This window comes from Rattus norvegicus, chromosome 18 (assembly GCF_036323735.1).
Source record: "Rattus norvegicus strain BN/NHsdMcwi chromosome 18, GRCr8, whole genome shotgun sequence".
Classification (NCBI taxonomy): domain Eukaryota; kingdom Metazoa; phylum Chordata; class Mammalia; order Rodentia; family Muridae; genus Rattus; species Rattus norvegicus.
The window spans coordinates 22,817,138-22,844,953 of record NC_086036.1 but is presented as its reverse complement, the minus strand read 5'-3'; the positions used below and the strand labels follow the sequence as shown (position 1 = coordinate 22,844,953).

Below are 27,816 nucleotides of genomic sequence, written 5' to 3'. Positions count from 1 at the left end.
TTTCGAATGTTATTCCCTTTCTCGGTTTCCAAGCCAACATCCCCTCTCCCCTTCGATATGGGTGTTCCCCTCCCCATCCTCCCCCCATTACTGCCCTCCCCCTCAACAATCACATTCACTGGGGGTTCAGTCTTAGCAGGACCCAGGGCTTCCCCTTCCACTGGTGCTCTTACTAGGATATTCATTGCTACCTATGAGGTCAGAGTCCAGGGTCAGTCCATGTATAGTCTTTAGGTAGTGGCTTAGTCCCTGGAAGCTCTGGTTGCTTGGCATTGTTGTTCATATGGGGTCTCGAGCCCCTTCAAGCTCTTCCAGTCCTTTCTCTGATTCCTTCAACGGGAGTCCCGTTCTCAGTTCAGTGGTTTGCTGCTGGCATTCGCCTATGTATTTGCTGTATTCTGGCTGTGTCTCTCAGGAGAGATCTACATCTGGTTCCTGTCGGCCTGCACTTCTTTGCTTCATCCATCTTGTCTAATTGGGTGGCTGTATATGTATGGGCCACATGTGAGGCAGGCTTTGAATGGGTGTTCCTTCTGCCTCTGTTTTATTCTTTCGTCGTGCAATCTATTAAATTCAACACTGTGATGCCAAAATTGCTGAAGGCCAAAGTGATGTGAAGCAGCCTGTGGATAGAATCGTAAGTCCTATCAGTCCTAGAGATGCAGTGTACCAACTTCATAATCTGCTCAGTCATGTAAGTCAAAGTAGCACCCATCTTCCCTACTTGTTGGTCCTATTTTAGCTGGCTTGGGACATAATCAGACTCCAGGAACTCACCACCTGGCAGCCGTCTAACTCTTCTCTGACATGTCAGCTTGTCTTCAAATATAGTCCCAGAGTTCTCGTACTCTAGCAGTAAAGATAAGTTCTAATGATGTTGATAAATTCTACCACAGTGGCTCATCCTCGCAGTTCTTAATGGATTCTTCTGGATCTGCCTTCATTCTCACACTCAATAGCTCGTGAAATAGCCTACAGCACCCAGACAACACAGAATCATGGAATTTTTCATAGCTAAAGAGTAAATGGTAATGTTCTTTTTGAGTCACATAACTACAGAAATAAAAAGGGTAAATGGGGCCAACGGAGGAACACAGGACTTTGTCACGCACAGCATGGGCTCTGAATGGACAATAGGAAGGTGTTTCTTCCAATACTTATTCATTAAAGAAATTTTTCTTTTAGATATTTGTGCAGGCTTTTTGAACTTTCAGGTCTATTCTTGAGTATTAATAACCACAAGAATTCCAGGGATTTAATGGTTCACTTTGCAAAATCGTAGGAAGAGAAAATGCTTAGAAGGTAAAAGGTTGGTGAGCCAAAGGTATTCAATCCTATTTTGGGTGAGCCCTTTCCAAGTCTTTGGAAGATGATGATAACATTAAAAAAAAAAAAAAAACACCATATGTCTGTTTTCAGCAAAACATACTCCCATGTGTCTGCTTTAGCAAAAACATCCTCTGATAAGACAATGTCCAGAAAAAATATCACATAACACACCTGAGTCTTCAAAAAACCAGAAATTTCCATTTCAATGAGTCCTGCTGCTTTAGGAAGGATGTCAAAATCATCTATGTAGAAACTGGAGCAAAACAAAGACTTGAAGAAAGACAAATGCAGACGCCCATGAAAGGAAAGAAAAGGGAAGTCAATGAAAGATGGGGCTATTCCATGAAGAATGAAAATGCTGGACTTGTGATGAACCAGTACATGGCTATCTGGGTGTGGCGAAAATTAGGCTGGCAACTCAGTTCATACCCAGTGACCAGGGCCATAGGCATAATTAAGGAAAAATTGATTTCCTTAAACACAACTTGCAATCTCGTCTTATTGCAGCATTTCTGTCAGGGATAGTAAACTTTGTGACCCAGATGGGCAATGAAAGTGGAGAATATTTCCATTTTCTCCTCTGTAGTAGTTACCACTTTGACTTCAATCCTAAGACAGATTTCAGGGTTTTAAACAAATAAGTTCTTCCTTTTCCAAATCTCATACTTAGACAAACAGTTTAAAGCAAAAGCTCAGGATCCAGTATTCTATTTCTGCTCTTTAAGAATAAAACCTTTGTTTCCTATTCATATAATCTTTGGTTCTAGACACACACACACACGCGCGCGTGCACACACACACACACACGCGCACACACACACACGCGCGCGCGTGCACACACACCCACACACACACACCCATACACACACACACAGGGGGAGAGAGAGAAAGAGAGAGTGACATACACACTTCCACACACACACACACATACACACACACACACACACACACACACACACACACACACACACTTCCATACACTCACACACACAGGTGAAAACTAATACACTTGATAATAGAGTTTTCATAAGTAATTCCATCTGCACATATTGTTTTTTCAGACTTATTTTAGAAAATTAGTGCAACATATTAAAATCAACTGTTAGGCAACTTTGTGGTTTTGCCTAGAACTTTATTTTGGAGGTGAGCCATTATTAGATAGTATCTAAATCTGGACTATGGTTTAATAATACATAGTGCTCCTTAAGGCTTAAGAAGGTAATTTCCCAACTTTAAAAACAAAACAAAAGAGAGATTAGGCAATCTGTCTTTTGTTGGAGTCTTACTGCATTGATTATGTCTGTCTATTATTTTAATTTTTATGAATTTATTATAAGGAGTTTTTCAACATTTCCCTATCCATCTTGCCATGCCTCAATGTGAGCTGATCATACAACAGATTTGTTGTCTCTTATTTTCTCCAAGATTTCCTTTTGGACCATTTGGATTTGATATTCCCTATCAGAGTGGCAAAGCATGAGGAACAGGGTGTAGCCAGAATTTTATATAGCGTTTTTTGTTTGCTTTATTGTCGTTATACCATATGTCCAACATAGGTTGTCTTGGAGGAACTCACAGAAATCCCAGGTATGTCACTCAGGACCACAGATTGTAATCTGAAAGGCTTATGGGAGATATAAATGTTAAGCAGAAGTTCTAGAACCATCTATAGTACAATAATCTAGTGTTTAAACATGTCTACATAGTTTAAGTTTACATGTCTGTTAATACCTTTAAAGTCTTGAATAATTTTGTGGATCACTCTTTTGTCTCCAGGAACTGTGATCGATGCACAAAGGATGATAAGGGAGGCAAAGTGGTCAACTTCAGTCAGTTTATAGTTTCTAGAACATCTAGTGCAGTACTACAAGTCACACTATGTTAAACCCACAGATGATGTGTAACACAGTGGCAGCGTTTTACTTCCAGATTCCTTCATCAAAATGTTTGTGAAATGTTCATCATGCATTGTTAGAAGAGACCTGTGAATTATGTAACCAATAATGCTTCAGAGCTTGAAATATTCCCAGCTTACTTGTTTTATAGTTAATAAACCCATAACAAACCATCTGGTAAGTCCTGATTGGAGGGCCAGCATAATCAAATAGTGAATTTTGATTGCTGGATTCTCCACTATCTATGATGACAGTGATGTTCTTTTTTGAAACAGAAGAGGAAGTTGACACAAAATAGTAATGCAATTATCCATGTTTGCAAAATTAACTAAAAAAACAAACAACAACAACAACAACAACGACGACGACAAAAACAAAAACAAAAAACAAAATCAGTTAAGCTGGGCACTTAATGTAGAATTATGTACAACTGTGCTGTTGACCACTGCTCTACCATGAAGATCTTGATATTTGAGGATCTGAATTTGAGTTATAATTATTTTTCTTGTTTGGGTTTCAGATTTCTCATTTGTCTTTCAAGTCCAGGAATTCTAAAACTTTTTGCAAAATACAAGTTTACACTTTACGTTTGTTCATAAAGCCTTGCTCACCTCTTTTTAAATATTATTTGTCCCTCCTTCCTCCAAACAGGTTTCTACAGAAGAAGGCATGACTCTTGCTCGAGACTACAACTGTGCCTTCTTTGAGACCTCTGCAGCCCTTCGATTCGGTATTGATGATGCTTTTCAAGGCTTAGTGAGAGAAATACGCAGGAAGGAATCCATGCTGTCCTTGGTGGAAAGGAAATTAAAGAGGAAGGACAGCCTGTGGAAGAAGATAAAAGCCTCGCTGAAGAAGAAGCGAGAAAACATGATATGAGGCCTTGCTTCTGCATCCTTCGTGTCTGTCTTTGTGGGCTTTATCATCCAGACAACTGTTCATATCTCCATCTTCTCTCTCTACCCACCTCTCCCTGTCTTTCTGTCTGTCTGTCTCTCAACATCTAACTGCAGGCAGAAATTAGACTTCTTTAACTGTATGTCTTGAGGTAGTTTTATTTTGCCTTTAACAGCTGGGTAGATTTTGTCAATCAGCTGGATAGTGCTTTACAGATTTCACAATATATTACCAAATAAAATTAACATTCCAATTGCCTCATTTTCCTGTAAAGAGTAGCTTCATTTTGTATGCTGTCTGGCTATAAAGAAAATATGCAAACTTGTAACTGGGATGATAAAAGGCTTAGGGGATCTGCTTTCGCCTGATAACCCTGGTTGTTTGCATTTCACAAATCTGTAAATAATGAAGAGGCTGAAATAGTTTAAAGGAAAAAAGAAAACAGTCCTGTGTCTTCTCTTAAGTGGAAGAGTCTTGCTATTTCTTCTCGAGTCCTCTACAGATGAGCATTAGAGAAATTATTGATAATAAGAACTTAGTTTGTGTTGTAACAAAAATTACGTGTCCATATTCACAGTGCGCAGCCTTTCATACACTTCTATAGAAGTATCACAGTGGAGTTACTGTGCTGAAAGTATGTTATCTGTTGTAGAGAGAAGCAATGCTATGAACTTGGTGGTATGTATGCCCAAGAAAGGACCCTTTGCCCCTCTCTGTGAATCTTTCTTAGAATTGCTTCACCTGCACAGTGGCCGTCTGTCTGCAGGGATGCGGCCTCCACATACTAAATGTTCTCTTTATATTAGTAAATTCCCTGTCTCTATTTCAATGAAGTATTACAAGAAGCTGACATCAGAGATGTTGTTGTTATTTGTCTTATAATGGTTCATTGTGTAAAATAAAACCTCTCGTTCAGCCATTTCCCTCTTGTGCAAATTAGTTTGTTTAAATTCAAGCTCAGAGAGCAACCACTGGAAAGAATGATAATGGATGCGTGTTGGGAGGAAAACCGAAAAGCTAAGCCTAAAACGGAATCCGGCAGAACAATTTTCCTGGATTGAGGCCAGTTTTATCATAAATTAGAGAACAGTAGAATTGAGGAACAAGGGTGTTGTTCGGCAGGCAGTCTCTTTCTCATTTTGGGCTCACAGTGACCCTGAAAGTGGCTTAGTATTGAAAACAGAGAAATGAATTATTCTAACACAAACCCCAACTTCCTGTAGTTTGGAGTGACCTGGCAGAGTCATTCCAAATCTACTCTGGTTATTTCAGAGTCACTGAACTAGCAGTGGAATCATAAATACTTGTAAAGGAAAATGATACATTTCACATGTATATAAACAACGGAGATACAGGTTAGGGGTTATCAATTCTTAGCTGTTGGAATAAAAATGTGTTAGAACATTATATTTTGTAGTCACTTTATACTTTAGATTAAGATTCCTTTCTTTTTTTTTTAACTAGGATATTCATTGCTACCTATGAAGTCAGAGTCCACGGTCAGTCCTTTCCTTTCTTAATCCTGCAAAATGTTTTTGTTTTTATCTTTAGGTCCTAGGATCAAGAGGTTGATGTTACTGATCTTTTGTTGTGAATTTTTCTGAAACCGTATCTTTTATACATATTTCATTCATCCTAAAGTTCTAATAAAACCAAATACACTGTAAATTTCTCTCCTAAAATGCATCATTAAAAAGTTATATTGCAAAAAGGAAAGAAAAGAAGATGAAACCTATTATTTTATAAAGAGTGTAAGTCACTAGAAAATTAAATTTATATTAAGTCGACATATAGTAATTATAAATGCAAATAAAGCTCCCTGAGGTACAGGGCTCTGATAGTTAGAACCTGTCTTTGCTGTCTCCTTCCTCGGGGTTGGTATGACTAATCCTTTTCTTTCTTTGGTTAAAGTGGCTCATTCACCTCCAGCGTGTCCTTTGTGTCCTGAGGCAGAGCCTTAAGCCCCTCTACTTATCTCCCTGTTTTCAAGGAAAATGCAATTTAGGAAGTAATTGGCACTATTTCCTCTCCATCAGTCTATCTATTTGTAAATCTAGCGATTTAAATCTAGTAATTTCCTCGTGCACATGTCATACTTGACACATTTTCTATACAACCAAGGGCTTGGGAGTTTTATATTTCCTTTGACTTTTAAATACTTTGTCATTGACTTAAGTTCTCACTTTATGTTACTTTTACTTCTTCTTTTTTCTTTCCTCCTCCTCCTCCTCCACCTCCTCTCCCTTCTTCTTCTTCTTCTTCTTCTTCTTCTTCTTCTTCTTCTTCTTCTTCTTCTTCTTCTTCTTCTTCTTCTTCTTCTTCTTCTTCTTCTTCTTCTTCTTCTTCTTCTTCACTATAGCCCTTGAGTAAATAGTTTGTGTAACTTAAAATATTTGTACATAATTAATAATTTATGGTAATTTAATTTCATAGCTTAAAAGACTCTGGAAGTTGGGTTAGAGAATTTTTTTCTTTATAGATACTTTGATACAACAAAAAAGAAGTTACCAAAAATTCACCATCAAACTAATAGTATTTGAGACAATTATTACCAGCAAGGGCAGAATTACATCTGAAGCACAACTTTAACCCAGTTTTCCCTCTAGATACCTTAATGCCAGAAGGAAATTCTTCATGGATCTAGGTATTTCCTCTCAAGGACTATGGGATTATTCCAGCTGGCATAAGATTGAAGTATTAGGGTTTTGTCTCTAACCATAGTCTGGGAATGTTATAACTATTACTTGGGTCATGTCTTTAAATCCTTAAACATGTCTATGTTATTCTATCTATACTTCTAGTGATTCTGACATTTTCTAGCTTAGGACCTCCAAACTATACCAAACTTTCTCCTTTACACAATCCTTAAACTCCTTTAGACATAGGCATAATAAAAACCTTGCATCTCATTACCTATTTTTTTCTATACCAGAGCATCCAGAAAAGCACAATGAATGTAATGCAATTTCTACAAAAGATTTATTAAATTGCCTTACCTACTTACAGAGAATATAATTTCTAGAAGAGAGATATACAGGGTGGAGAGCCAGTAAGTCTGTAACAGCTCATTTCTAGTAGAATCTTCTGAAAGAGAAAAGAGACCAGTGATATGGCCAGTACCTGAGGCTAACCTCCCTTCTACCAGAAGGCCATGATCACAACCTTTAGTTTATGAAACCATGCAACCTCATTGATAAAGGTTTTTGCCATTTGGTTTCTGACTTTCTTAGCCTTTTCTTTTTATAACAAATATTTTTGATAATTTAGAAATGGAAAAGAGTCTTACTTGTACATTCATTTTAGTGTTCAGGTTTATGATTGAATGGCGTTGAGTCTTTTGGATCTGTAACAACAAAAGCATAAAGTGTAACAAAGCCACTTACCTCATAAGATGGGTGGGGAATGATTGGACAATGACTAATCCTAAGGTACACATCATAAGAGGGAGCTCATGCCTGACACTGCCTGAATGACTAGGAACCAGAAATTGGATAGCCCAGAGATCTAAGATAGAAACACATTTGACTGGCAATAAAAAAATGATTCCTAATGATATGTAGACCAGAGTCTAGCATAATCATCATCAGATAGGCATCAACCAGTAACTGATGGGGGCAGATTAAGAGACACACGGACAAGCGTTATGCAGATCGTGGGGAACCCCACAGAAGAGGGAAAGGACTATGGGAGACAAATGGGACAAGGACACCTAAATAAGGTATCCTTGAATAAGTCTCACAGAATCAACTAACCAAGGCTTGCAGGGGGGTTCATAAAGACTGAAGCAACAGTCAGGGACCCTGTATGGGTCTGAGCTAGACCCTCTGCATACATGTTATGGTTGTTACCTGGAGTTCTCCTGGGATTCCTGGTAAAGGAAGTAGACATTGTCTCTGGCTCTTTTGTCTACTTTGGGGACCCTTTCCTTCCTACTGGTTTGTCTCATCCAGTCTTGAAATAAGGGTATGCGCCTAGTATTATTGGGAATGTTATGCCTTCTTTGGTTGCTGTCCCTGAGGGGTCTGGTCTTTTCTGAAGGGAACCTGAGAAGGAGTAGAACTAAGGGAAAAAGAGATGAGGAGGGACTTGGAGAAGTGGAGAAAGTGCAGTTGAGATGTAATATATGAGAGAATAATAATTTTTAAAAGTTCTTCCATAAAGTGTAAATGATTATCAGTGATTTTAATGCCATTTTTAAAACATTTCGTAGTAATAAACAGAAAGATAAATTAAATAAAAGTGGAGTGTCAAAACCTTCAATAAGAAAGTTCCCCTGTATAGATGAGGAAGCAGGTCCAGAGGAAAAACACTGCAAGCTTGACAAGTCAGACAGGCCTTCTGTCCTGCTTTCCGGTGGTCCTTGCCCTCCTCTCACTGTTTCTTAAGACTTTTGCAGATGAGCAGCCATTTTAACAGTGACTGTGGAGTCATCCTCATTTGATGCTTACTCGTCCCTCATATGTACAGCAGACAGAGAGATGCCGGGACAACGCCAATTTTATCAGATGAAAAATTCTAGCCCCAACTTTTGCTAGAATGCCTTTAGGTTATTGTTACATCATCTAGTTTTAGTAAAAATTATTTTTAAAAATATAGCAAATTTTCTGACATTCCTAGCCACTGAAGATCATAATAAAAATTTATTCTCTGGATGATCTATTTTGAATTTGGGACATTTCCTGACTGTCTCTAGAGATGTAATTTAAGCCATCTAAGAGATAAATTTAAAATATCTTTTCTTGAATAGATCCATAATGACTCTTTGAAGTATTCAAAATATGGGGTTTGCTTACCCTTTGTCGGTTAGGCAGACAGGATGCAGAACACACTGCTTTGTAGACTACTCGTTCCTTCACTAGATAATGAGTATAGAGTCAGCTAAAGATGTTTAAATGTATTGTTGGTAGGAAATGCTGGATTCACAGAAATTTGACTACATAATTATGTGGAAGAGGACAGGGGAAACATAAAAGTATACTCAGTAGGATAGTATCATGAAACATGGAGTAAGTAACTATGAGCTATAGACTCAGTGTCCTCATCTGAGCTGCAGCCGAGGAACAGACTTTATGATTTGGGGTTAGGTACAGTTTCGCCTGCTTACACACCAAGAAGCTTTTGTTTAAGATGGGATCAGGGTCAGGCATTCTCTAATGGTTTGGGTTAGTCTTCGCATGCATTGTGCAATGAGACAATTTATTGTGTGTGTATGCAAATATTTTCTGATCAGTAATTATTTCAAGATGCAAACTGAGTTCTAGAAGACACAATTTTTCCCAAAGAACTAGGTTTTAGCACTGTATTCCTGGAATTTACAGCTGATTCACTGAGAAAGATAACTTTGAACTGGAGTCATCATATTCAAATTGGCATATCCTATGGTGCCAGGGAGAATTATGGGATGTCAATATTGTCAAGTTTAGGAGAGCACAAAGGTGTTTATATTGTTCATATTAGGAAGACTCAAATGAAGAGGCCACTTTCCTGAATACTGAAGGTTGAGGTGGTGTGAGAAGGTGAAACCCCTAGGTACCAAGAATAGAGAGGGGAGGTTTGGATGTTTCCTCAGCAAAGCCATTCTGGGCTTGGCCATATTTCATCATACCATGTAAAATCACTGATCAAAATCAAGGCAGGAACTCAAACAGGGCAGGATCATGATGACAGGAACCGAATAGAATCTACAGAGGATTCCACTTACTGGCTTTCTCCTCATGGCTTTTTCAGTCTGCAATCTTATGAATCTCAGGATTGTTCACCCAGGAGTGGCAGCTACCACAATGATCTGGGCATTTTCATATCAATTACTAATTAAGAAAGTACTCCCATAGGATTTTCTAAAGGCTTTACGGAGAAAGGCAATTTCTCAATTGTGGTTCTTTCTTCTCAGATAACGCTAACATGTACCAAATTAACAGACAGACAGACGGACTCAAAAACCTAGCCATTACAGTATTAAATCTTCCATAAGTGCTCTCTAGGGTGATATCATCTGAAAGCTACTTTTTATCTGATATCTTTATTGAACACATTCATTCTCTAGAGTGCATTCTTAGACTCAGAACTCACATTAGAAACTGATGGAGATGAGATAGGTCTCCCATGTTTTCCATTGTTCAATGGTATAATTTGTTGAGTTTATGGAGCATCTTGCAGAAAAGAACAAAAAAGGAGAAGAATATCAAACTCAATCAAGAGATTCAAATATGTTTGTAAATCACACTACAGAGTTCTCATGAAGAAAAGTTGTCAGCATGAGAGAGGTTGCAGGTAAGGGAAATGGGTATAGTAAAGATGTGTGGCATTTGTTATCAACTAGATATTCAGGTATTTAAAATTTTTCACAAGATATAGGAGTTTTCATGTTGACACAATTTTTAGACAATATGAATGAATAAAAGGAAATTGACATATAACCTTTCATGTTTTCTTCCAACCCTAGATTACATCATTAAATTTTCTAATTGAGCATTGTCTAATCAGGTTAACTTTTAAAAAATAATTAGGACCTCTACAGAGATACCTATATGAGGAATTGTAAAACATTTACTTAGAAAGTCAAAATTCTCAGCAGCAACTATCAGTTAAAATGTATTAGTGGAATGTAGTGACAAATATACATTATTCCTTTGATATTCCATGTACAATATATCCTGAGGATTCTCCAATAGTTGTCAGTAAAGAAACTAAATCTGGAAGGTGGTAGATGAGTAGAAATTTCCAGAACTGAAAAACATCACATTAAATTTCTCGAGTGTTCCTTTACTTCTATATCTCCTCAAATTTCATGTTGAAGAAGATAAAAAAAATCCCCAAACATTAGAATACAAGAAAGAGAAGAAATGATCACAGCAAGAAGGCCATTTTCATTCATCCAAACAGACCTGACCCCAAAGGAAGCAGATATGTCTTCTTGTCTTAGCTTTCTAACAGCAAGGGCAGTGAGAAAATAAATACCTCCCATTTAAGCCAGTGACTATTGTGCTTCCTAATAGCATCCCCAAAATTTAATAATCATCTATTTGAAAACAGTTTTCTGAAAATGGAAGAAGGAATACTTCTAAACTCATCTAAGAACTTTATACTGATACAAAATAAGAAAATGCCATAAATGCAAAGAACATAAAACATATCTTATAAACCTTGACGCAAATATTGATGTTATATTTGTATCATGAAAGTAAAGTAAGCACAAAAATTCATATATAATATGAATAAATTCATATATATATATATATAATCTGTCATGTGCACCTGACAAGTAGTAGAACCCTTATGTGAACAGGTAATAATTTATCTATCGTATCACCTTGTACAGAAAAATAATTTCAGAAAATGGAATGGCAACTCATCATAATTAATTAAAAAGATCAAGTGAAATATCAGAAAAAGCTCTCTGCAATTTAAAACTTGAAGGAGAAAATTTGATTGAGCTTGAAAATGTGAAAAAATGCCAGTTTAGACATCATTCCTAGCAATAAAAGGCTGAATGTTTCCCTCCGGGGAGATATGGTGATACTCATACCATCACTGGTGTTTAAGATAGTATCGAATGCTCTGTCCACTTCATTAAGGTGAGGACATTAGACAGACGATAATTATAAATGTATTCTGATGGGCAAGAATGAGACAAACTGATTGCTAACTGAAGACAATGTTTTCTGTATAGATGTCTCTAAGGAATCCATAAAAAGAATAAAATTTACCAACATCACATGATAGAATATCAACACAAAAAATTGTTCCAATTTCTCTGCAACAAAATACTAGAAACAATGAAAAGGAGTACTACCACCTACAATCGTTTTAAAGATCATAAAATGAAAATAAATCCATGTAAAACATACAGGATTTATGTGACAAAAATGTTATCATTAGAAGGTTCCAAATAAAAAAGGCCACCCAGTCTTTCCCTGTTATAATACCTATGAGCCATGTCAATAACCAGCATGGCATGATAGCCCTGAGGGACAGTAGTGGCACTCATACCTTGGCAGTAACTAGCAGCGCTATAATTGGACTTGAGATCCACACAAGAAGAAGCAATCCATGATTGATTCTATAAACCTGGTTAACTACCCAGTAATAGTCAAGGGATGGACATTGGGGGAATCTACAACCACTCACTTACTAAAACATCAGGAGTCCTAGCAATGATCTAAGCATTTGTCCTTATGCCCACAGGTAAGTTTATCATGGCAACAGATCGAAAGTACTACAGAAAGCCACAACCAATCAAAATTCAGAGTTGTGGAGCACAGTCCCAATGAATGATCTACAAAACACTCCCATACCAAAGGCTCAGAGGCCATCATGGAAGAGTGGAGGAAGAAAGATTGTCAGAGTCAGAAGCTCAGAAAGTTTGCTGTGAGATTGTGTATTCTAGCAATATCAGAAGTGCTGTTTGTAAAATGTCACCAACATCGCTACCCAAACATGAACTGGACAAGGCAGACATGATCAAATAAGTCAAATTGCATGGATAAAAGCATACAAATCATCCACACTACACAAAGAACTACAGGCAACCAAGGAATACTAAGGGCCATAGAAGTGGTCTTCACTGAAATCCTAAATAATCAGCACTGAAAACATAATACAAGCAATTAAACAGACTTAGCAGGTCATATTTAGGAATAGATAGATAGACAGATAGATAGATAGATAGATATGTATATCCATGCAATAACAATTAATGAAAAAGGGCAATAAATTTGAAAGAGACCGAGAGAATGTGTGGGAATGTCGGGAATTAGGAAAAAGAAGGGTGAAATATAATTACAGTATAATCTCATAATTTTAAAATATGTAAAACAATAAAATGCAAATTTCAGGGTAAATCTCTAATGAGTTTCAAAATAAAAAACCTTTGACTTTAGATATGCAGAAAACTCACAAAACTCAAATTTAAAAAGATAATTAAATTAGAAAGCAGGCTAGTAGAGAGACATTTCACTGAAGATTAAACAGATGGCAAATGAATACTTGCAAAGATTTTCAGCATCAATATCCATTGTAGAAATGCATATTAAAACTGCATTAAGATTAGCACACCTCTCAGAACAGCCCTAGGTACAAATACTGATGGTACAAACTGCTTGGGAATGATGGTGATAGCCTGGGCCTGGCCAGCCATGTATTCCTGGCGGGAATGTGAATGGTTTAATCACTATGCTGACTACTTGGCCAGTTCAAAGTGAAGTATTCATCAAATGGTCTTGCAATTGCAAACTTGAACATTTAAGATTTGGGGAATGGGGATCTGGGGATAGTCCCAGCAAGTCCCAGATGCCAGGAAAGCAAGTGGATCCCAGGACTCAACAGGGATGAGATTAACTCAAAGGCCCAACACAGAGGAGAGAGAAACTGTAGAGACCATATTCAGAGGTTAGGCAAGACTCCTGGTTGGGGGATGGGGCAACCCACTCATCTCCAAATTTTTAACCCAGAATGGCTCCTGCCTAAAGGAAATATGGGGACAAAGTGTGGAGCAGAGACTGAAGGAAAGGCCATCCAGAGACTGCCCTACCTGGGGATCCAGCCTGTATACAGACCCAAACCCAGACACTGTTGCTGGTGCCAGGAAGTGCTTGCCAATAGGAGACTATTATAAGTGTCAGGCTGCATAATACAGAGGTGGATGCTCACAGTCAACTATTGGACTAAGCATGGGGACCCTAATGGAGGAGTTAGAGAAAGGACTGAAGGAGCTGAAGGGGTTAGCAACCCTATACAAAGAACAACAATATCAGCCAACCAGATCTCCCAGAGCTCCCAGGGACTAAACCACCAACCAAAGAGTACACATGGAGGGACCCATGACTCCAGCAGCAGATGTAGCAGAGGATGGCATTATCTGGCATCAATGGAAGGAGATGCCTTTGGTCATGTGAAGGCTTGATTCCCCAGTGTAGGGGAATGCCAGGGTGGGGAGGTGGGAGTAGGAGGGTGGAAGGAAGAGCTCTCAAGAAGAAGGGGGAGGGGGGAAGGGGATGGGGGATTTCTGGAGGGGAAACTGGGAAAGGGGTTAACACTTGAAATGAAAATACATAAAATATCCAATAAAAGAAGATTCGTCAAGAGATCTGCACATGCGTGTTATTCATGAAAGCCTCAGTCCTTGTAACTAAGACCTGGGAACTGACCAAATGTCCTTGAAAGGGTGAGCAAGGTGAGCAGATGTGTAAACTATGGCAAGCTATCCACAGCATATGACTCAGCAAAAGGCACAACAAACCCTAGACGTTAGATGGACTTGTAGGAAATCATGCAGAGTGAAAAAATGCCAGCTTTAACATATTGCATGATTTTATGTAATATTCACGAAATTATGTCATCAGAGTGCTAGAAGAATGTGCCTGTGGTGACATAGGAACAGTGAGGCCAGCAGGTAGGTTTATACATAAACGAGTCACACCCAGAATATTATGCAGGTACTTGCACAAATAGTGTGTGATGAAATTGTACAGGACTATATACACATACACATGTATGTGCCTGTAAAACCAGAGAACTGAGTAACTCCAATAAATATAATAAAAATAACTTACACTGCTCTCAATACGTGTGGGAAGTAGTTTTATGGAGTGCTAGTTACCAATTGGGTCTAGTAACATGGATTATGAAAACTATACATCACATGAACTGGAACTGTCATTAACCAAAAAGCTGCAAGTAAAAGCATAGACTTTGTCACAGATTTTCCTGCTCTCAGGAGAACCACACAAGTTGGGCAGAACCCCATGAGCTATCCACAGCTTAGCTGAGCGACATCTGAAACTACATACCCTGTTTTTTGCTGCTAAGGAGGCAGTCTTGCTGTGATAAAAGCTGCTATCTTTTTGTTTGTAGATGAAGGACTGGGCCAGAGCCTGGCTTCCCCTTTATTTCTCTGGATGCTGCACTCCAACACATTCAGGTTACTCTTAGGAACTGTGATTAAAAACTGCGAGTGTAGGGTGATCCAAGCCTACCCAGACAACTGCACTGTAGTACGCCTGTTGACAAATTAATTATGTAAAAGTAGATGCTACTACCATTAGAAAAACAAACAACATATGTATAAACAGACGAAAATAAATCCCAAATAAACTTATGGCTTGCCAGACTATAAATTACAATAAAAAGTAAATTGGTCAAGCCCGTAAAAATTGTTTAGAGTACATCAATATGAGATAGCATAGAAATAAAATATGTCCAACCATGATGCTTCTGATTACTAAAAATATAATTAAAACCAGTGAGTGAAAATTATTTCATATGGAAACATTCACTCTATGGTGGTGAGGAGGACCAAACTCTTGGAGAAATTTACCTAACAAAATATACTAAAAGGATAAATAATTACATGAACTGTCACAAGTGTCCAAGTGGTGCCACGACATCTGTTCACCATTTATAGGAAATGAAAAGCCATGCATCTGACATAAACACAGGATATCTTTGTGTGGGGAATGAGCAGGGCAGAGAATCTAGAGAGGTAAGGCATGGAAATCAGAGGTGGAGAGAGATTACAGAGAAGAGATTTTTAGATCAAAATATTTAGCAAGTAAATGCAAAATGGATCGATTAGATAGATAGATAGTAGATAGATAGATAGATGGAAGAGAGATAGAAGATAGACAGACAGAGGACAGATAAGAGAACTTGAAAAGTGCCAGTTGCAAACTTGGGACATATTTGGTCAGGTTTGGTACATGGCAGAAACATTGAGGAGGGAATGAGATTCAGGAATGTTTTCTAGAAGAATTTTTCTTCCCTCAAGGAAAGTAAATATTACCTAGAGGCTGACTCTGGAAAAAGCTTCCCATGTGAGCCTGGACTAGAAAGATAGTAAATCAATGTCCCCTAGGACTTGTCTAGGATCTGTCTTTTACTTGGTATTTGTAGTCTTTTAATTTGATTGAATAAGCTCAAAGTTCTTTTCATTCAAAGGTATCTACCATTTGAAGCTCAATTATTTAAGAAGAGATGATCTTAAATAATCAAATAAACCACAAAGATTTACATAAGTTCATTTTTCTGAGCTCCAAAGATCGACGTCTTTGTCCTGTTTAGCTTTTGTCAGCTTGACACAAGCTAGAGTCATTTGGGAAACTGGAGTCTCAGGAAAGAAAAGCAGGACATTTTCTTGATTAATGACTGATGTGGGAGGGCCTAGTCTTTTGAGGATGGTGCCATTCTTGGGAAGGTGGTCTTGAGTTGCATAAGAATCAGGGCTAAGCAAGTTACGGGGAGTGTCTCCATGGCATTCCCAACCTCAATATTTCTGCCTTGAGTTCTCACCTTGACTTCTCTGGATGATGGATTACTTTTTTCAATAATTAACTTTCTGTCCTGATGTTTTATCACAATAGAAATTCTAACTAAGGTGTTCATAATCTGCTAAATGACAGCAATAGTGATTTCTATTTTGTAGAGCATTCTAAAAAACAAATGAATATCTAATATAGCCTGATAAATGGGTATTAAATGAACATAGCTAGTACTGAAGTTAATCACCTTTCAGTGTGGACATTCCATAGAAAACATTGGAATTCTGATCATAAATATACAGATTTTTCTTTGTCAGAGAGTATCTAGGTCCACTTAGAAGCATACTTAGCCTTATAAAATCTAAGAATCAAAAAGCTGAAATGTCTTGTATAAAACAAAGATGAGAGACCGGATAAACAGTTCTCTGCACCCAAATCACGTGGGAGGGAGAGCTAAACCTTCAGAGAGGCAGACAGGCCTGGGAAACCAGAAGAGACTGCTCCCTGCACACACATCTCGGACGCCAGAGGAAAAAGCCAAAGACCATCTGGAACCCTGGTGCATTGAAGCTCCCGGAAGGGGCAGCACAGGTCTTCCTGGTTGCTGCCGCTGCAGAGAGCCCGTGGGCAGCACCCCACGAGCGAACTTGAGCCTCAGGACCACAGGTAAGACCAAATTTTCTGCTGCAAGAAAGCTGCCTGGTGGACTCAAGACACAGGCCCACAGGAACAGCTGAAGACCTGTAGAGAGGAAAAACTACACGCCCGAAAGCAGAACACTCTGTCCCCATAACTGACTGAAAGAGAGGAAAACAGGTCTACAGCACTCCTGACACACAGGCTTATAGGACAGTCTAGCCACTGTCAGAAATAGCAGAACAAAGTAACACTAGAGATAATCTGATGGCGAGAGGCAAGCGCAGGAACCCAAGCAACAGAAACCAAGACTACATGCCATCATCGGAGCCCAATTCTCCCACCAAAACAAACATGGAATATCCAAACACACCAGAAAAGCAAGATCTAGTTTCAAAATCATATTTGATCATGATGCTGGAGGACTTCAAGAAAGACCTGAACACACTTAGGGAAGCACAGGAAAACATTAATAAACAAGTAAAAGCCTACAGAGAGGAATCGCAAAAATCCCTGAAAGAATTCCAGGAAAACACAATCAAACAGTTGAAGGAATTAAAAATGGAAATAGAAGCAATCAAGAAAGAACACATGGAAACAACCCTGGATATAGAAAACCAAAAGAAGAGACAAGGAGCTGTAGATACAAGCTTCACCAACAGAATACAAGAGATGGAAGAGAGAATCTCAGGAGCAGAAGATTCCATAGAAATCATTGACTCAACTGTCAAAGATAATGTAAAGCAGAAAAAGCTACTGGCCCAAAACATACAGGAAATCCAGGACTCAATGAGAAGATCAAACCTAAGGATAATAGGTATAGAAGAGAGTGAAGACTCCCAGCTCAAAGGACCAGTAAATATCTTCAACAAAATCATAGAAGAAAACTTCCCTAACCTAAAAAAAGAGATACCCATAGACATACAGGAAGCCTACAGAACTCCAAATAGATTGGACCAGAAAAGAAACACCTCCCGTCACATAATTGTCAAAACACCAAACGCACAAAATAAAGAAAGAATATTAAAAGCAGTAAGGGAAAAAGGTCAAGTAACATATAAAGGGAGACCTATCAGAATCACACCAGACTTCTCGCCAGAAACTATGAAGGCCAGAAGATCCTGGACTGATGTCATACAGACCCTAAGAGAACACAAATGCCAGCCCAGGTTACTGTATCCAGCAAAACTCTCAATTAACATTGATGGAGAAACCAAGATATTCCATGACAAAACCAAATTTACACAATATCTTTCTACAAATCCAGCACTACAAAGGATAATAAATGGTAAAGCCCAACATAAGGAGGCAAGCTATACCCTAGAAGAAGCAAGAAACTAATCGTCTTGGCAACAAAACAAAGAGAATGAAAGCACACAAACATAACCTCACATCAAATATGAATATAACGGGAAGCAATAATCACTATTCCTTAATATCTCTCAATATCAATGGCCTCAACTCCCCAATAAAAAGACATAGATTAACAAACTGGATACGCAACGAGGACCCTGCATTCTGCTGCCTACAGGAAACACACCTCAGAGACAAAGACAGACACTACCTCAGAGTGAAAGGCTGGAAAACAACTTTCCAAGCAAATGGTCAGAAGAAGCAAGCTGGAGTAGCCATTCTAATATCAAATAAAATCAATTTCCAACTAAAAGTCATCAAAAAAGATAAGGAAGGACACTTCATATTCATCAAAGGAAAAATCAACCAAGATGAACTCTCAATCCTAAATATCTATGCCCCAAATACAAGGGCACCTACATATGTAAAAGAAACCTTACTAAAGCTCAAAACACACATTGCACCTCACACAATAATAGTGGGAGATTTCAACACCCCACTCTCATCAATGGACAGATCATGGAAACAGAAATTAAACAGTGATGTAGACAGACTAAGAGAAGTCATGAGCCAATTGGACTTAACGGATATTTATAGAACATTCTATCCTAAAGCAAAAGGATATACCTTCTTCTCAGCTCCTCATGGTACTTTCTCCAAAATTGACCATATAATTGGTCAAAAAACGGGCCTCAACAGGTACAGAAAGATAGAAATAATCCCATGCGTGCTATCGGACCACCACGGCCTAAAACTGGTCTTCAATAACAATAAGGGAAGAATGCCCACATATACGTGGAAATTGAACAATGCTCTACTCAATGATAACCTGGTCAAGGAAGAAATAAAGAAAGAAATTAAAAACTTTTTAGAATTTAATGAAAATGAAGATACAACATACTCAAACTTATGGGACACAATGAAAGCTGTGCTAAGAGGAAAACTCATAGCGCTGAGTGCCTGCAGAAAGAAACAGGAAAGAGCATATGTCAGCAGCTTGACAGCACACCTAAAAGCTCTAGAACAAAAAGAAGCAAATACACCCAGGAGGAGTAGAAGGCAGGAAATAATCAAACTCAGAGCTGAAATCAACCAAGTAGAAACAAAAAGGACCATAGAAAGAATCAACAGAACCAAAAGTTGGTTCTTTGAGAAAATCAACAAGATAGATAAACCCTTAGCCAGACTAACGAGAGGACACAGAGAGTGTGTCCAAATTAACAAAATCAGAAATGAAAAGGGAGACATAACTACAGATTCGGAGGAAATTCAAAAAATCATCAGATCTTACTATAAAAACCTATATTCAACAAAATTTGAAAATCTTCAGGAAATGGACAATTTCCTAGACAGATACCAGGTATCGAAGTTAAATCAGGAACAGATAAACCAGTTAAACAACCCCATAACTCCTAAGGAAATAGAAGCAGTCATTAAAGGTCTCCCAACCAAAAAGAGCCCAGGTCCAGACGGGTTTAGTGCAGAATTCTATCAAACCTTCATAGAAGACCTCATACCAATATTATCCAAACTATTCCACAAAATTGAAACAGATGGAGCCCTACCGAATTCCTTCTATGAAGCCACAATTACTCTTATACCTAAACCACACAAAGACACAACAAAGAAAGAGAACTTCAGACCAATTTCCCTTATGAATATCGACGCAAAAATACTCAATAAAATTCTGGCAAACCGAATTCAAGAGCACATCAAAACAATCATCCACCATGATCAAGTAGGCTTCATCCCAGGCATGCAGGGATGGTTTAATATACGGAAAACCATCAACGTGATCCATTATATAAACAAACTGAAAGAACAGAACCACATGATCATTTCATTAGATGCTGAGAAAGCATTTGACAAAATTCAACACCCCTTCATGATAAAAGTCCTGGAAAGAATAGGAATTCAAGGCCCATACCTAAACATAGTAAAAGCCATATACAGCAAACCAGTTGCTAACATTAAACTAAATGGAGAGAAACTTGAAGCAATCCCACTAAAATCAGGGACTAGACAAGGCTGCCCACTCTCTCCCTACTTATTCAATATAGTTCTTGAAGTTCTAGCCAGAGCAATCAGACAACAAAAGGAGATCAAAGGGATACAGATCGGAAAAGAAGAGGTCAAAATATCACTATTTGCAGATGACATGATAGTATATTTAAGTGATCCCAAAAGTTCCACCAGAGAACTACTAAAGCTGATAAACAACTTCAGCAAAGTGGCTGGGTATAAAATTAACTCAAATAAATCAGTTGCCTTCCTCTATACAAAAGAGAAACAAGCCGAGAAAGAAATTAGGGAAACGACACCCTTCATAATAGACCCAAATAATATAAAGTACCTCGGTGTGACTTTAACCAAGCAAGTAAAAGATCTGTACAATAAGAACTTCAAGACACTGAGGAAAGAAATTGAAGAAGACCTCAGAAGATGGAAAGATCTCCCATGCTCATGGATTGGCAGGATTAATATGGTAAAAATGGCCATTTTACCAAAAGCAATCTACAGATTCAATGCAATCCCCATCAAAATACCAATCCAATTCTTCAAAGAGTTAGACAGAACAATTTGCAAATTCATCTGGAATAACAAAAAACCCAGGATAGCTAAAGCTATCCTCAACAATAAAAGGACTTCAGGGGGAATCACTATCCCTGAACTCAAGCAGTATTACAGAGCAATAGTGATAAAAACTGCATGGTATTGGTACAGAGACAGACAGATAGACCAATGGAATAGAATTGAAGACCCAGAAATGAACCCACACACCTATGGTCACTTGATTTTTGACAAAGGAGCCAAAACCATCCAATGGAAAAAAGATAGTATTTTCAGCAAATGGTGCTGGTTCAACTGGAGGGCAACATGTAGAAGAATGCAGATCGATCCATCCTTATCACCCTGTACAAAGCTTAAGTCCAAGTGGATCAAGGACCTCCACATCAAACCAGACACACTCAAACTAATAGAAGAAAAACTAGGGAAGCATCTGGAACACATGGGCACTGGAAAAAATTTCCTGAACAAAACACCAATGGCTTATGCTCTAAGATCAAGAATCGACAAATGGGATCTCATAAAACTGCAAAGCTTCTGTAAGGCAAAGGACACTGTGGTTAGGACAAAACGGCAACCAACAGATTGGGAAAAGATCTTTACCAATCCTACAACAGATAGAGGCCTTATTTCCAAAATATACAAAGAACTCAAGAAGTTAGATCGCAGGGAAACAAATAACCCTATTAAAAAATGGGGTTCAGAGCTAAACAAAGAATTCACAGCTGAGGAATGCCGAATGGCTGAGAAACACCTAAAGAAATGTTCAACATCTTTAGTCATAAGGGAAATGCAAATCAAAACAACCCTGAGATTTCACCTCACACCAGTGCGATTGGCTAAGATCAAAAACTCAGGTGACAGCAGATGCTGGCGAGGATGTGGAGAAAGAGGAACACTCCTCCATTGTTGGTGGGATTGCAGACTGGTAAAACCATTCTGGAAATCAGTCTGGAGGTTCCTCAGAAAATTGGACATTGAACTGCCTGATGATCCAGCTATACCTCTCTTGGGCATATACCCAAAAGATGCCTCAACATATAAAAGAGACACGTGCTCCACTATGTTCATCGCAGCCTTATTTATAATAGCCAGAAGCTGGAAAGAACCCAGATGCCCTTCAACAGAGGAATGGATACAGAAAATGTGGTACATCTACACAATGGAATATTACTCAGCTATCAAAAACAACGAGTTTATGAAATTCGTAGGCAAATGGTTGGAACTGGAAAATATCATCCTGAGTGAGCTAACCCAATCACAGAAAGACATACATGGTATGCACTCATTGATAAGTGGCTATTAGCCCAAATGCTTGAATTACCCTAGATCCCTAGAACAAACGAAACTCAAGACGGATGATCAAAATGTGAATGCTTCACTCCTTCTTTAAATGAGGAAAAAGAATACCCTTGGCAGGGAAGGGAGAGGCAAAGATTAAAACAGAGACTGAAGGAACACCCATTCAGAGCCTGCCCCACATGTGGCCCATACATATACAGCCACCCAATTAGACAAGATGGATGAAGCAAAGAAGTGCAGACCGACAGGAGCCGGATGTAGATCGCTCCTGAGAGACACAGCCAGAATACAGCAAATATAGAGGCGAATGCCAGCAGCAAACCACTGAACTGAGAATAGGTCCCCTATTGAAGGAATCAGAGAAAGAACTGGAAGAGCTTGAAGGGGCTCGAGACCCCAAAAGTACAACAATGCCAAGCAACCAGAGCTTCCAGGGACTAAGCCACTACCTAAAGACTATACATGGACTGACCCTGGACTCTGACCCCATAGGTAGCAATGAATATCCTAGTAAGAGCACCAGTGGAAGGGGAAGCCCTGGGTCCTGCTAAGACTGAACCCACAGTGAACTAGTCTATGGGGGGAGGGCGGCAATGGGGGGAGGGTTGGGAGGGGAACACCCATAAGGAAGGGGAGGGGGGAGGGGGATGTTTGCCCGGAAACCGGGAAAGGGAATAACACTCGAAATGTATATAAGAAATACTCAAGTTAATAAAAAAAAAAAAAAAACAAAAAAAAAAAACAAAAAAAAAAAAACAAAGATGATATGTGGTTCTTCAAATAGAGAGAAAGAAAAACATTCCCTTTATTGGGACTTCTCCCTCAAAGGTGCTATGGCTGAGACCTCATTCTCAAAGAGAGTCTTGTCCTCTGAGAATTCAAGGTACTCTGAAGTTCACACTGAAGGCTGCTGATGGTTTCCTGAGTCTTATTTTCTAATCAAGTCAGTGACCTTTAAGTAAATCAGAGTCTTAAGCAAACAGGACTTTTGTTCTCACTGATATTGCAGCATTAGTCAACACATTAAATGTTCTTTAATTAAAGTGATCTTTCAACATGGCAATTCTTCAACATATCAGCACAACAATTAACTAGTTTGAAACAACACCCGTGTGATCTAGACAGTTCTCTTTTAATTATTTAAAGAGACATAATCTAAAAGGTCTTTGATAAATACTGTCCAAACAGGCTTTTTCCAGAGGCTAAGAAATGGAGCACAGGATGACTGAAACTCTAGGAAAAGGAGCTACTACCCCAGGGTAAAATGTACTGCTTCATACAAAATTATGAATTTCATTCAACTATGAAAGTCTTTAGAGAAGATTTAAGGACTCCATGTTTCAAAAAGAAGAAGACGGAATGAGTAAAATCAGAGACAGCATATTCATTTGTCATTTGGCCTTTCCAAAGTTAATCCTAAGTAGATAAATTTAATTTACAGAAAACATTAACTCAGCTCATTGTTTACTTTGCGAGCAATCCTTATTATGTATCCAGACCCACTTTCATGTATATAGACCTTACCCTGACCTGCTGCTTTCATACTAAGCATATTTATTAGAAACTAAAAGCCATGAAAGGCAAAACAAAATCCCCATGAGGCAAATAGAAGAACAGAAGGAAACCGTGGTCAAGAGCTTGAAGAGCAGCACTTGGTGTTAGCACGCGATCATAAGGCTTAAGGAATAAACATAAAAAGCTAGGGTAGGAAAGACACAAAAGGTCAGAGGGGATAATTGAAGTAGAGAAAACAAAACAAACACCCAACAAAGATTGTATTTTATGTCTTTCTTTTTTAAACCTATTAACAGCTTCTAATCACTGACCAGTCTTAGTGTAGTCTCCAAATTCCTACATCCATAAAGTACCTAGTTGTTCTTGCTGCTCTGCACCCAGCTATGCATCCCCTGGTTAAACACAGACCTCACACGATACTTCCCTAAATACATGTATTAGTAGGCAATAGTTGTTATAAAAACTACAATTAACTTAGTAGCTTGGTGGCGAAACAAGGGAAATTTATTTTCCAGTAATTCTGGAAATTAGGCAGATAAACCGAGAGCATCAGGATGCTCCTTATGAACACACTAGGGAAGAACTGATTAATCTTCATTTTCCAGTTTCTCATGGCTCCGAAGCATTCTCGTGGCTCTTTCAACATTTCTTCAGTGGGTTTCTTCTCTGCATCTTTTCATGGCTGTTCCAAGAAACCTTTTAGAGGACCAGTAAACACATCCATAAAGTCCCTGTTTTGATGTCTTCTTCTGAGCGTCATCAGGTTATAAATGGGCTTCAAAGTTTGATTCAGGTCTGTTTCTTATGCTCCCTTCCATGAGAGGACACGGTGAAAGAACAGCTACACAGAAACTAGGAAGACTTTCACCAGAGGCGACTCCTGCCGGAAAGATGGTCTAAGCCTTCCAACCTTTCTATCTATCTATCTATCTATCCATCCATCCATCCATCTATCTATCCATCCATCTATCCATCTATCTAAAGATAGATATAGATATATAAATATATATCCTATGGTATTCCACTTCTGCATACCAGACTGACTCAGATAAATGGGACTGTATAATATTAAAATAAGATAATATGTATTCCGGTAATTAAAAAAATGGATATCCTTTTGAAGATTTCAACCCAGTGTGATATTCTCTATGTATCCAACTCATAGGTACTGCTACCTAAACCAAGACCAGAAGGCAGTTGCTTAATCTTATTAAAATTTGCATCTTCATGATTTCAGGGCAAAGCTGAAATTATATACGTAAAAATAACATGATACGGGCCAATCAGAATGTATTTATATATTCAGGTGTGTGTGTGTGTGTGTGTGTGTGTGTGTGTGTGTGTGTGTGAGTGTATGTCTGTGTCTGTGTCTGTGTCTGTGTGTGTGTGTGTAAAGCAAACAAACAAAAAGGCCAAAGTCTATGAGTTTTAGAGAGAACATGTAAGGGGTTAGAAGGAAGAATGAGAAGAGGGGGTGATATAATTGTATTTTAGTTTAAAAAGACAGAAAAGATAAATTTGCATCTAATTATTCAATGCCAATAGGGACCTAGTTGTATTGAATGAGGTTATGCTGCAATTCACACGTTAAATGTTTTAAATCTAGGTCTAAAGATGAATGCTGGAATCTTGAGAGGGCCTCCTGGAAGTTACACGGGTCTGTGGACACATGCTCTTGGAAGGCATTGCAGAACCCCAGCCTCACCTTCTTCCTTTGTTTCCTGGCTTGTAAATGCCATCTATCTACAGTGTTACTAAGTATGCCCACCAGGAGCTAAAGGCAAAGAGTGTGCCAACATTTAGATAGGAACTTCACAACCTGTGAATTAAACCATGATGATGATGATGATGACGACGAATGACAACCACAACAACGACCCATTTTCTCTTTGTAAATTATTCATTTTAGGCGTTGTGCCGTAATGACTGCAAGTTGACCAAGATTGCAAAGGCTGGTGAGTTTGTGTATAAAGTGAGCACTTACAGGGAAAAGCTGAGCTAGCATTTGGAAGAGTCTATATCTCAAGAAAGGCCCTATACGCAATGCCAAGAAAATTGGGGTTTTATTTTGAGGGAAAAAGGAACCCTTCGAGAACTAGGCAATATTGTGTAAAATTGATTGCAAGGGGCAGGATTTAAAGCAAAAGGATGGAGCAAAGCTAACGGTTAAATGATGAGAACAGAATCAACGACCCAAGTGAGAAAGAAAGGAATTTTGTGGTGAGTGTCAGAGGGGGCATCTTCAGCCCCTTGTCTGGCTGGTTCAGAATCAGTTACTCGTGTTGATTTGCTACTAATTCTCTTTCTCATGGGCTATTTAGCACAGTATTTTGAAAACCTCCAAAAGTAATAACCACAGCCGCGGTTTGTATGTGCTGCCATGAGGCAGGAGGCTTTTGTGGTCCTCAGTCATCCATCCCCAATCCGTTTGGCACTCCTCCCTTAACAGTGACCCGTGAAGGCCTGCATGTTGCTGCCAGGGAAAGCAGCTGCTGCTGACACAGCTGAGAGGCTGGACCTTTTGCAGCAGAATCCTCCTCAGCATTTTGGCAGGGCTCAGAGCAGCCTAGCATGTTCAAACTCTGTCCCAGGAAAAACCCCGAAACAGCATCTCTGATCATTTACATTTCTTCCTCTGGCTAAAGAAATGAGTCAAAGTTCAAGGGAGTTAGACTTGCAGACTAGCACAAACCAAGATAATCTCTCTTATATGAGGTTATCTCATAAAAAAAAAAATAGAAGTGTGAGCACTGGGAAAGAGGAAATGTTTTTAAAAAATTCAGACTAATAATAGAACTTTTGTTCATGAAATATTTTATATTCTTCTAAGCTTTTTTCTTTCATTATAAAACATATAGTGAATCCCACTAGCCTCCTTATGATTGGCATCAACTGGTCTAATGGATATAGTATTTAAAAAATAAAGTGGGGTTGGGGATTTAGCTCAGTGGTAGAGCGCTTGCCTAGGAAGCGCAAGGCCCTGGGTTCGGTCCCCAGCTCCGAAAAAAAGAACGAAAAAAAAATAAAGGAAATATTATTAATCTTGTGAATTATTTATCTGGGCACTTGCAGAGACCCAGGAAGTCCTTCATAAAAGAGTGAATGGAATCCTGAGTGAGACTCTATCGCTGACATGGGCATGGCCATGACAAGGACTCTGTGCCTCACCATGAGAATGGCAATGTCACTCTACATGTGTCAGACTTGAAAGTGACAAAGACTTTCTCTGATCTGAGTGTGAATTCTGACAGTGTTCATAATTCTAGACACCAGAGACTCCTCCTCTGGGATGTGTGCATCCTGCTTCCTACAGATGTCTTCTACCAAGGTTACCTAACTCCTTCTATATACAGCTATCCAGTTTGACCGGGTTGAAGGTAGCATCTTTTCTCAAATGCACATTATTCTCTCTCTCTCTCTCTCTCTCTCTCTCTCTCTCTCTCTCTCTCTCTCTCTCTCTCTCTCTCTCTCCCTCCCTCCCTCCCTCCCTCCCTCCCTCCCTCCCTCCCTCCCTCCTCTCTCTCTCTCTCTCTCTCTCTCTCTCTCTCTCTCTCTCTCTCTCTCTCTCTCTCCACATGCGAGACAGGCTCTGAATGGCTGTTCCTTCAGTCTTTGCTCTAAACTTTGCTTCCATATCCCCTCCTGTGGATATTTTTTCCCCTTTTAAGAAGGAGTGGGAGCATCTGCATTTTGGTCATCCTTCTTCTTGAGCTTCCTGTGGTCTGCGGATTGCATCTTGGGTAATTTGAGCTTTTTGGGTAATATCCACTTATCAATGAGTGCATACCAAGTGTGTTTTTCTGTGATTGAGTAACCTCACTCAGGATGGTATTTTGTAGTTCATCCCATTTGCCTATGAATTCCATGAAGTCATTGTTTTTTTTTCCTTTTTTTTTCTTTCTTTTTTTTTTCTTTTTTCGGAGCTGTGGACCGAACCCAGGGCCTTGCACTTGCTAGGCAAGTGCTCTACCACTGAGCTAAATCCCCAACCCGAAGTCATTGTTTTTGATAGTTGAGTAGTACTCCATTGTGTAGATGTACCACATTTTTTGAATCCATTTCTCTGT

General features: G+C 38.8%; 1 protein-coding gene across 1 annotated transcript in view; it reads left to right on the top strand.

Annotated features, from left to right (window-relative positions):
- Rit2 (Ras-like without CAAX 2) overlaps positions 1-5,040 on the top strand; it is a 356,224-nt gene extending 351,184 nt beyond the window's left edge. Inside the window, exon 5 of the mRNA NM_001013060.1 lies at positions 3,876-5,040. Coding sequence (NP_001013078.1) covers positions 3,876-4,103 — 228 coding nt within the window. The 3' untranslated portion in view covers positions 4,104-5,040. The remainder of the gene's footprint in view (positions 1-3,875) is intronic.
- The last annotated feature ends 22,776 nt before the right edge of the window (positions 5,041-27,816 follow it).